The sequence below is a fragment of the Hyperoodon ampullatus genome (assembly GCF_949752795.1).
Source record: "Hyperoodon ampullatus genome assembly, chromosome: 9".
Classification (NCBI taxonomy): Eukaryota; Metazoa; Chordata; class Mammalia; order Artiodactyla; family Ziphiidae; genus Hyperoodon; species Hyperoodon ampullatus.
In genome coordinates, this window is record NC_136922.1 from 20,977,588 (window position 1) to 20,989,760 (window position 12,173).

The window sequence follows — 12,173 nt, forward strand, 5'->3', positions numbered from 1 at the left end:
CTTTAATAACCAATCACTGGAAGATAATTTGCAAGCTATATAACTGCCAAAGGATTCATAACTAGAATACTAACAAACGGATCAAACTGTATGGTAAATATTTAAAAACCCAATAGAAAATAGATAAAAGTCATGAACAGACATTTCACAAAATAAGATATAATAATGGAAAAGTAAAACATGAAAAAAATGTTCAATATCATTAGCCACTAAGGAAAATGCAATTAAAACCATAATGATATGCACCTATCAGAATGGCTAAAATAAAATAGAATATTGACAACGGCAAATGCTGGTGAAGATGCAGAGAGTTTGGATCACTATATGTTTATGGTGGAACCTATAATAATACAGCCATGTGGAAAGGAGTGTGTCAGTTTCTTTTAAAACTAATTATCATATGACCCAGCAATTACACTTGTGCATTTATCCCAGAGAAACAAAAACCAACGTCCACACAAAATCCTGTATGTGAATGTTCATAGCAACTTTATTTGTAATAGCTGAAAACTGGAAGCAACACAAATGTAGTTCAGCAGGTTGATAACTAAACCAACTGTGGCACATCCATACCCAGAAATACTACGCAACAATAAAAAGGAATGCGTGTAACAACGTGGATGAATCTCAAGGGAATTTGGCTCAGTGGGAAAAACCAATCTCAGAGTGTTACATTATGTATGATGGCATTTATGTAACATTCTTGAAATAACAAAATTATAGAAGTGGGGAACAGACTAGTGGTTGCCAGCTTTTATGGATGGCGAGGATGACAGGGAAATGGATGTGACTATAAAAGAACAATACATGGGATCTTAGTGGCGATGAGACAGCTCCATATTGTGATCATGGTGGTAGTTACACGAATCCATACATGTGATAAAATTACAGGGACCTTCACACACACGAGTGCATTGTAAAACTGATGACATCTGAATAAGCTCTGTAGATTGTACCAATGTCAATTTCCTTGTTTTGATATTGTAGGATAGTTCCCATTGGGGAAGTAGGTAAAGAGCACACAAAGTTCTCTGTACTCTCTGCATCTTCCATGAATCTATAATTATTTCAAGACAAAAATATAAAGAAATCAACCAGAGAAGACTTGTGCTTAGTCCTACAGTTGTAATGTTGCCCTCTACATTCTGATAGCTTCCCTAAAGTGGAGAGAAGAGGTGAGAAGGAGTCAGAGCTAGTAATCAGGAAATTGAAGGGAACCACAATAGATCCATTTGAGTGAATAGCATGGCAGAAAGAAAGGTTCAGAAACTCCACCTTCTGTGATCAGAGAGTAAAGTACAAGGATAATGGAATAATGGGGGAGAGTTGGGAGAGTCTAAGTTTGCTTATTTATGTGTCTTTGTTGTTAAAATTTTACCTGTAAATGTTTTAATAGTGGATTTCAAAATGACAGTCTCTCAACCTGAATATCAATGTACATAAACCATTCATGGCCTTTCACATTATTTCCATAGAAATGATTCCCCAAAGCAGAACTGATGGATCTAGAGGTACATTGAGGTTTCCTTAAACACACTGAAGAGTTGCTTTTCAGAAAAGTTGTAACAACATATGCCATATACCAACGGTCTGTGAGGTGCCAATCTCCAAATATTCAGTACCAAGTACTATGATTTATCCATTTTATTTTTGCTGTTTTGTCAAGGAAAGAGGGGTGCTAGAGGCTGTCTCTCTGTAGGTAGTTGTGACCAGGTGACTCCTCTGAGAGTGACTTCTGGGAAAGATGTTTTTTTCTGGATGAAAAATAACAGGCTCGGTTGGCACAAGCCTTTTCCCTTTGCCCTTCCACTTCCTCCAGCCGAGGACACGAAGCTGCAGGCTAGGAATAGCAGGCAAAAGGAAAGTGGCCTGGGGCCCTGGGTCCCTCTGCGTACCTCACGGGAAAAATACCCCAGATTAATGAAGTGTCTGATGCTGGGGTTCTGACACTCAGGCAGGTGCCATCCTATCCACTTCCAGTGAAGGGACCAAGGGACAGTCAGGCTGTTTCTGTAAATCCTCTATACCTGTATTTTACCAACACCTCCTCCCCAGGCAAGGTCTTGGTGCTCCTGTTTCCAATTTGTATGAAGTCTTTATTATTATAGATATTAACTCTATCATGTTTGATGTGGTTTTAATATGTCTTTTAATTTTATTTATGATGACTTGCTGGTTAAGCTGGTGATCTTCAGATGTCTGCAACAAAAGTTACAGTTGGTCTTCACAATTAATAATAGGGACAAATTCCTGTTTCCCAATAACCTGTCACTTAGTTGTTTTATCCTCCACTGTTTCCTTCTCAGAATCCGTTATCCACCGGGGACTGCAAATCCGTGACTTTCCAATGATCTAATTCCTTCCACCTTTATTAGCTGCCATTCTTCTGTGAAAAAGAGCTTTCCCTTTTTTTCTGCTCTCTTCTTTTGGGAGGAGAGAAATCACTGTGTCCTAGTAGATTTTTATTTACTCAGTGTGATATAATCAATTACAGTTGTGATTCTTTTTGATCCTCAAATTAACCCAATGTTGGCCAGTGGGAGCTTTTCTGTTATTTCAAACACAAGAATTCAATTTCTTGTGTAGATTCCATATATAAGTGATATCATATTTGTCTTTCTCTGTCTGACTTACTTCGTCTAGGTCTATCCAGAATATATTTATTCTTAAACATGAACAGAATGAGTTTCCTATTCATAGATTTGGAAGGAAAACATATGTTTAAGCAAGTTTTAAGTGGCTATTTTCTGAGTCTTTTGATTTCTGGGGGGTATATTTCCCTTCCTTCTATAAATAGTTTTTGGACTGTGACTATTATTTTTGTGCAATAACTTTTGCCCCAAGACTCTTGAGATATTATTTTGTGATTCTCTACTTTTGGAGATCATGGATAAGTTTGAGGATAGCCTCAACTTATATTCTTTCTAGGTAATCTTTTTTTTTTTATTTTATTGCTTGGATACTTTTAGGATTTAAAAAATAGAATTAGAGCATTTTGCCAAGATATCCAGGAATATAGGTCTTTCTTGCTATTGTTTTTATTGGACTTTACTGGAAACATGTTGAAATCTTCTGATTTGCATTGGAAGAAATCAGCACAGGACAATCTTCATCTGTATATTTTTGTGACTTGACACTGCTCCTTTGTCATTCATCTCAGGAATTTTGTTATAGGCTGCTCTTTGTCAACGGATATCCCCTCTCTCCTTTTTCTTTACTCATAGAACTCTGTTTTAATTTTGGAATGGTCTCAGTTTAAAAGCTCTATTTCCCAGTCTTCCATGCAGGTAAAAGTAGTTATATGACATAACTGAGTCCAGTGAGATATATTTGGAAGTCATTGGGTGGGGGCCTCTGGGGAAGCTCTGTAAGGGAAGCCGACTCATTTGGTGTGCTGCATTTGCTCTTCCTTTTCCTCCATATTCAATCTGGAATGTGGTTATGGTGGCTGGAGTGCCAGCAGCCATCTTGCAAGCTGGGGAAGAGAGCCACACACTAAAGATGGTGTAACATTAAAGATGGAGAACAGTATGGAGGTTCCTTACAAAACTAAACATAGAACTACCATATGACCCAGCAATCCCACTACTAGGCATATACCCTGAGAAAACCATAATTCAAAAAGAGACATGTACCAAAATGTTCATTGCAGCTCTATTCACAATAGCCCGGAGCTGGAAACAACCTAAGTGTCCATCATCGGATGAATGGGTAAAGAAGATGTGGCACATATATACAATGGAATATTACTCAGCCATACAAAGAAACGAAACGGAGCTATTTGTAATGAGGTGGATAGACCTAGAGTCTGTCATACAGCGTGAAGTAAGTCGGAAAGAGAAAGACAAATACCGTATGCTAACACATATATATGGAATTTAAGGAAAAAAATGTCAGGAAGAACCTAGGGTTAAAACAGGAATAAAGACACAGATCTACTTGAGAATGGACTTGAGGATATGGGGAGGAGGAAGGGTAAGCTGTGACAAAGCGAGAGAGAGGCATGGACATACATACACTACCAAACGTAAGGTAGATAGCTAGTGGGAAGCAGCCGCATAGCACAGGGAGATCAGCTGGGTGCTTTGTGACCTCCTGGAGAGGTGGGATAGGGAGAGTGGGAGGGAGGGAGACGCTAGAGGGAAGGGATATGGGAACAGATGTATATGTATAACTGATTCACTTTGTTGTAAAGCAGGAACTAATAAAAAATATAAAAATAAAATTAATTAAAAATAAATAAATAAATAAGAAGTTAATTATGGAAATTAAGGTGCCTAGAGGACAGGGCTGGGACCAAGATGTAATTCTCCATAAAGGACTAATCACTAACTGTTTTAGATGGGCAAGAGCGAATTGTGTTCTTGAAATTAATGGGTAAAATTCGCACACAAAGGCCTCTGTTCCACCATCATCCTATGAAGGGAGCCCGAGAGCAATCATCCCAGGAGGGAAAGATAAACAGAGTGGAATCCCTGGTACGGAGTGCCCTTACCCGGCGGGGTGGGGCCTAGTGGGTGTGGCTTAGCGTGGCGTCGTCCTCTGGAGAGACCGTTAGAGCAAACGTCATAGTACCCAGCATCACTCTGGGCTGAGCTCGTGCCCGCGGCAACGGCGCCTGGAGAGGAAGCTTGGCCACTGCACCACTGAGGTATAGGCCATGGGAGCACGAAGCAGTCGGATGCCATGGCACTGGTGGGGGCGTGCCCCAGAGGAGCCAGGTGCCAGTGCGGGGATGGAGGAGGCCGAGGAGGCAGTAGCGGCAGAGAGAAAGGAAGGGAAGGAGAGTGAAAAGGCCAGACCCGCCGCCCGTCAGAGGAGCCGCAAGCGGAAGACAGGCCCAGGGGGGCCGCTCACAAAAGAGCCCCGCCGGAAACGTGCTAAAGATCATTCAGGGTCCATTTATGAGGCACTCTTCCTGAGAGGAGAAGGGAGCGACGTGCGGATCTGCGCACTGGGGGAGGAGTGGAACTTGCATAGGGTCTACTTGTGCCAGTCAGGGTTCTTTGCTAGCATGTTCAGTGGCGCTTGGCAGGAGACAAACATGGATACTATAGAGTTGCAGATGCCTGACGAGAACATTGATCGCGAGGCACTGCACGAGGCTTTAGGTTCCCTGTACCGAGGCTCCATTCTCATCCCACCCGGTCGAGTCGTCGCCATCCTGGCCACAGCCAGCATGCTGCAGCTGGACCAGGTGATTCAGCGGTGCGGGGAGGTCATGAAGGAGACTGTCAGTGCCCAGACCGTGTGCAGCTACTACTACTCTGCTGAAAGCTACGGACTCCAGACCATCAGGACCGTGTGTCTTCAGTGGCTGCTGGACAACATGATGAGCCTGTGTAGTGAGGGGCTATTGCGAGAAGTCCGCCTGGATCTGATGAAAGAGGTCGTTGCCTCTTCACGGCTCTTTGTGATGGGGGTGGAGATGAACGTGTACATCGTGCTGAAAACGTGGACGTTCTTGCAGCTGCAGCCGACATGGAGGGGCCCGCGCAGTGCCCTATTGCCTGACACCAACTCATGGTTTGCCAGGTCCAGGAGGGATTCGGAGGGCACCCCTTTCCTGGAGACCGAGCAGGGCAGAGCCTTCGTGCCAGTGTTCCAGCAGCTGCGGCTTGCCTACATAATGTGCGACCCGATGTCAGCACACGTCATCCACCAGGATGCGCTGATCCCTCCCTCTTGGTTGTGTCCCTTGTACAGTGAGCATTGCCTTGGCCCCCTCCGGGCTGAGCAGACCAGAATTGTCCGGCCCATGGGCGTCTACGTGTCCGACCCCCAGGGGAGAAGCATGCGGTGCGGGAGCCAGCTCCACAGGGACGAGCTGTGCAGCTGGCGGTGGGAAGGCTTCAAATTCTTCTGGGACCTGGTGCTGCGCTACGCCAACCAGCGCATCATTTGCCGGTGCAGCGCACGGAAAAAGTCCCGCAGCTTCGGGGTCAGTCTCCTCGGGAGGAGAACGGTCGCGTTCCGCCTGCGCCTGTTCTCCTTGGACAGGGATGGGAGAGCCGTTTTCAGGAAGGACACAGAATACCAGTTGCTTTCCCTGAGACAGAATCAAGAGCTAGAGGTAATGAACCTGGAAAACCAAGACGTGGTTTTCCCCATATATGTGGCCTGTAACTTCCTGTACCTCCACCGAGGGGAGCGTTTCCCAGGGCGTTTGCCCCTGTAAAGCAGCTCAGAGAACTGAGCAGCTCTTTCCTGGGGTCAGGGACGACCAGCTTGGTCCAGATGCCAGCTCCTTCTGTGGGACCAACCAGGCTTGCCCATCTCTGGTAACCAATTCTGTCAGAGGCTTTGTTGAACTGTAGCTCATAATACTTGAGACTGTTTACATGAGCATATGAAGAGGACAAATTTTGAAGCCCCCCAAACTCCTCGAGGACTCATTTGGGCTGTTAACATGGCAACCTGTCCTGCTGGTTTAGGATCCATGGGCACCAGCCCCCGCCCTGCCCATCATTTCTGTGAAGACAAAGAGCTATTGACTTTAAAGAGAAACTCTGAGCCTACCTACTCTACTACTCTTAGTGAAACTCTGTTAATATATGTGTTTCCTTTAGTTTGATTAAGTGAATGTTAAAGTAAAAAATATTAAGTGTACAATTTAGTGGTTTTTATTATATTCACAAAGTTGTACAAACACCACCACTAATTCCAGAATATTTCATCACCTCAGAAGGAAACCTCATACCCATTAAAGGTCACTCCTCAATCTTCCTTTCCCCCAGCTCGTGGTAACTACTAATCTACTTTCTGTCTCTATCAATTTGCCTACTCTGGACATTTCATATAAATGGACTCATACAAATATGTGTCCTTTTTTGTCTGCCTTCTTTCTCTTAGCATAACTTTTCAAGGTTCGTTCATGTTGTAGATATGTCTGTGCTTTGTTCCTTGTATGGCTAATAATATTCCATTGTATAGATACACCACATTTTGTTTATCCAGTCATCAGTTGGTGGACATTTGTGTTGTTTTCACTTTTTAGTTATTGTGAATAATGCTGCTGTGAATATTCATGTACAAGTTTTTGTAAGCTACTATGTGTAAAATAGATAACCAAGAAGGACCTACTGTATAGCACAGGGAACTATATTCAATATAGTTGAATATAGTTGTAATAACCTATAATGGAAAAGAATCTGAAAAAGTTTTATATATATATAACTGTAAAAGTTATATATATGTATATAAAACTAAATCACTCTACTGTACACCTGAAACATTATAAATCAACTATACTTCAAAAAAAAGTTTTTGTGTATATACCTAGGAATGGAATTGCTGTGTTATATGGTAACTTTATGTTTAGGTTTCTGAGGAATTGCCAGACTTTTTTCCCAAGTGGCTGCACCATTTTACATCCCCCCACTGGTGTATGAAGATTCCAGTTTCATCACATCCTCACTAATATATGTTACTGTCTTTTGAAAAAATGTAGCCATTTTACTGGGTGTGTTTACTGCAATTTCATTGTGGTTGTGATTTGAATTATCTAAATGACTAGCAATGTTGAGCATCATTTCATGTAATTATTGGCCATTTTTATGTAGTCTTCAGAGAAATAACTATTCAAATCACTTAACCATTTTTAAGTGGGTTATTGTCTTTTTGTTGTCAAGTTGTAAGAGTTGTTTATGTGTTCTGGTTAATTTCAAGAGTTCTCGAAAAGTTGATTTAGAATATTTGTCAGTGTTCTCATGGCTTTTACGAAGGAAAATATTTTCATAGGCCCTAGCTCCACCATTCCCAAAGGCCTTCCCTAATTAGGTACTTTTTAAAAAATAAATTTATTTATTTATTTATTTATTTATTTATTATTTCTGGCTGTGTTGGGTCTTTGTTGCTGCATGTGGTTTTTCTCTAGTTGTGGCGAGCAGGGGTTACTCTTGGTTGTGGTGCGCGGGCTGCTCATTGCAGTGGCTTCTCTTGTGGCAGAGCATGGGCTCTAGGCGTGCAGGCTTCAGTAGTTGTGGCTTGCTGGCTCTAGAGTGCAGGCTCAGTAGTTGTGGCTCATGGGCTTAGTTGCTCTGCGGCATGTGGGATCTTCCCAGACCAGGCCTTGAACCCGTGTCCCCTGCATTGGCAGGCAGATTCTTAACCACTGTGTCACTAGGGAAGTCCCACTAATTATATACCTTTAATAACCAATCACTGGAAGATAATTTGCAAGCTATATAACTGCCAAAGGATTCATAACTAGAATACTAACAAACGGATCAAACTGTATGGTAAATATTTAAAAACCCAATAGAAAATAGATAAAAGTCATGAACAGACATTTCACAAAATAAGATATAATAATGGAAAAGTAAAACATGAAAAAAATGTTCAATATCATTAGCCACTAAGGAAAATGCAATTAAAACCATAATGATATGCACCTATCAGAATGGCTAAAATAAAATAGAATATTGACAACGGCAAATGCTGGTGAAGATGCAGAGAGTTTGGATCACTATATGTTTATGGTGGAACCTATAATAATACAGCCATGTGGAAAGGAGTGTGTCAGTTTCTTTTAAAACTAATTATCATATGACCCAGCAATTACACTTGTGCATTTATCCCAGAGAAACAAAAACCAACGTCCACACAAAATCCTGTATGTGAATGTTCATAGCAACTTTATTTGTAATAGCTGAAAACTGGAAGCAACACAAATGTAGTTCAGCAGGTTGATAACTAAACCAACTGTGGCACATCCATACCCAGAAATACTACGCAACAATAAAAAGGAATGCGTGTAACAACGTGGATGAATCTCAAGGGAATTTGGCTCAGTGGGAAAAACCAATCTCAGAGTGTTACATTATGTATGATGGCATTTATGTAACATTCTTGAAATAACAAAATTATAGAAGTGGGGAACAGACTAGTGGTTGCCAGCTTTTATGGATGGCGAGGATGACAGGGAAATGGATGTGACTATAAAAGAACAATACATGGGATCTTAGTGGCGATGAGACAGCTCCATATTGTGATCATGGTGGTAGTTACACGAATCCATACATGTGATAAAATTACAGGGACCTTCACACACACGAGTGCATTGTAAAACTGATGACATCTGAATAAGCTCTGTAGATTGTACCAATGTCAATTTCCTTGTTTTGATATTGTAGGATAGTTCCCATTGGGGAAGTAGGTAAAGAGCACACAAAGTTCTCTGTACTCTCTGCATCTTCCATGAATCTATAATTATTTCAAGACAAAAATATAAAGAAATCAACCAGAGAAGACTTGTGCTTAGTCCTACAGTTGTAATGTTGCCCTCTACATTCTGATAGCTTCCCTAAAGTGGAGAGAAGAGGTGAGAAGGAGTCAGAGCTAGTAATCAGGAAATTGAAGGGAACCACAATAGATCCATTTGAGTGAATAGCATGGCAGAAAGAAAGGTTCAGAAACTCCACCTTCTGTGATCAGAGAGTAAAGTACAAGGATAATGGAATAATGGGGGAGAGTTGGGAGAGTCTAAGTTTGCTTATTTATGTGTCTTTGTTGTTAAAATTTTACCTGTAAATGTTTTAATAGTGGATTTCAAAATGACAGTCTCTCAACCTGAATATCAATGTACATAAACCATTCATGGCCTTTCACATTATTTCCATAGAAATGATTCCCCAAAGCAGAACTGATGGATCTAGAGGTACATTGAGGTTTCCTTAAACACACTGAAGAGTTGCTTTTCAGAAAAGTTGTAACAACATATGCCATATACCAACGGTCTGTGAGGTGCCAATCTCCAAATATTCAGTACCAAGTACTATGATTTATCCATTTTATTTTTGCTGTTTTGTCAAGGAAAGAGGGGTGCTAGAGGCTGTCTCTCTGTAGGTAGTTGTGACCAGGTGACTCCTCTGAGAGTGACTTCTGGGAAAGATGTTTTTTTCTGGATGAAAAATAACAGGCTCGGTTGGCACAAGCCTTTTCCCTTTGCCCTTCCACTTCCTCCAGCCGAGGACACGAAGCTGCAGGCTAGGAATAGCAGGCAAAAGGAAAGTGGCCTGGGGCCCTGGGTCCCTCTGCGTACCTCACGGGAAAAATACCCCAGATTAATGAAGTGTCTGATGCTGGGGTTCTGACACTCAGGCAGGTGCCATCCTATCCACTTCCAGTGAAGGGACCAAGCGACAGTCAGGCTGTTTCTGTAAATCCTCTATACCTGTATTTTACCAACACCTCCTCCCCAGGCAAGGTCTTGGTGCTCCTGTTTCCAATTTGTATGAAGTCTTTATTATTATAGATATTAACTCTATCATGTTTGATGTGGTTTTAATATGTCTTTTAATTTTATTTATGATGACTTGCTGGTTAAGCTGGTGATCTTCAGATGTCTGCAACAAAAGTTACAGTTGGTCTTCACAATTAATAATAGGGACAAATTCCTGTTTCCCAATAACCTGTCACTTAGTTGTTTTATCCTCCACTGTTTCCTTCTCAGAATCCGTTATCCACCGGGGACTGCAAATCCGTGACTTTCCAATGATCTAATTCCTTCCACCTTTATTAGCTGCCATTCTTCTGTGAAAAAGAGCTTTCCCTTTTTTTCTGCTCTCTTCTTTTGGGAGGAGAGAAATCACTGTGTCCTAGTAGATTTTTATTTACTCAGTGTGATATAATCAATTACAGTTGTGATTCTTTTTGATCCTCAAATTAACCCAATGTTGGCCAGTGGGAGCTTTTCTGTTATTTCAAACACAAGAATTCAATTTCTTGTGTAGATTCCATATATAAGTGATATCATATTTGTCTTTCTCTGTCTGACTTACTTCGTCTAGGTCTATCCAGAATATATTTATTCTTAAACATGAACAGAATGAGTTTCCTATTCATAGATTTGGAAGGAAAACATATGTTTAAGCAAGTTTTAAGTGGCTATTTTCTGAGTCTTTTGATTTCTGGGGGGTATATTTCCCTTCCTTCTATAAATAGTTTTTGGACTGTGACTATTATTTTTGTGCAATAACTTTTGCCCCAAGACTCTTGAGATATTATTTTGTGATTCTCTACTTTTGGAGATCATGGATAAGTTTGAGGATAGCCTCAACTTATATTCTTTCTAGGTAATCTTTTTTTTTTTATTTTATTGCTTGGATACTTTTAGGATTTAAAAAATAGAATTAGAGCATTTTGCCAAGATATCCAGGAATATAGGTCTTTCTTGCTATTGTTTTTATTGGACTTTACTGGAAACATGTTGAAATCTTCTGATTTGCATTGGAAGAAATCAGCACAGGACAATCTTCATCTGTATATTTTTGTGACTTGACACTGCTCCTTTGTCATTCATCTCAGGAATTTTGTTATAGGCTGCTCTTTGTCAACGGATATCCCCTCTCTCCTTTTTCTTTACTCATAGAACTCTGTTTTAATTTTGGAATGGTCTCAGTTTAAAAGCTCTATTTCCCAGTCTTCCATGCAGGTAAAAGTAGTTATATGACATAACTGAGTCCAGTGAGATATATTTGGAAGTCATTGGGTGGGGGCCTCTGGGGAAGCTCTGTAAGGGAAGCCGACTCATTTGGTGTGCTGCATTTGCTCTTCCTTTTCCTCCATATTCAATCTGGAATGTGGTTATGGTGGCTGGAGTGCCAGCAGCCATCTTGCAAGCTGGGGAAGAGAGCCACACACTAAAGATGGTGTAACATTAAAGATGGAGAACAGTATGGAGGTTCCTTACAAAACTAAACATAGAACTACCATATGACCCAGCAATCCCACTACTAGGCATATACCCTGAGAAAACCATAATTCAAAAAGAGACATGTACCAAAATGTTCATTGCAGCTCTATTCACAATAGCCCGGAGCTGGAAACAACCTAAGTGTCCATCATCGGATGAATGGGTAAAGAAGATGTGGCACATATATACAATGGAATATTACTCAGCCATACAAAGAAACGAAACGGAGCTATTTGTAATGAGGTGGATAGACCTAGAGTCTGTCATACAGCGTGAAGTAAGTCGGAAAGAGAAAGACAAATACCGTATGCTAACACATATATATGGAATTTAAGGAAAAAAATGTCAGGAAGAACCTAGGGTTAAAACAGGAATAAAGACACAGATCTACTTGAGAATGGACTTGAGGATATGGGGAGGAGGAAGGGTAAGCTGTGACAAAGCGAGAGAGAGGCATGGACATACATACACTACCAAA

At 41.1% G+C, this 12,173-nt stretch overlaps 2 protein-coding genes across 3 annotated transcripts in view; both read left to right on the top strand.

Moving 5' to 3' along the window:
- HECW1 (HECT, C2 and WW domain containing E3 ubiquitin protein ligase 1) overlaps positions 1-12,173 on the top strand; it is a gene marked incomplete at both ends in the record, with an annotated part of 620,984 nt that overhangs the window by 60,650 nt on the left and 548,161 nt on the right. The gene's annotated exons all lie outside the window — the stretch shown is intronic.
- LOC307057910 (germ cell-less protein-like 1) lies at positions 4,661-6,178 on the top strand (the record flags this gene model as incomplete). The annotated part of the gene is made up of 1 exon (XM_079711216.1): positions 4,661-6,178. The coding sequence occupies one exon, from the start codon at positions 4,661-4,663 to the stop codon at positions 6,176-6,178; it is 1,518 nt and encodes a 505-aa protein (XP_079567342.1).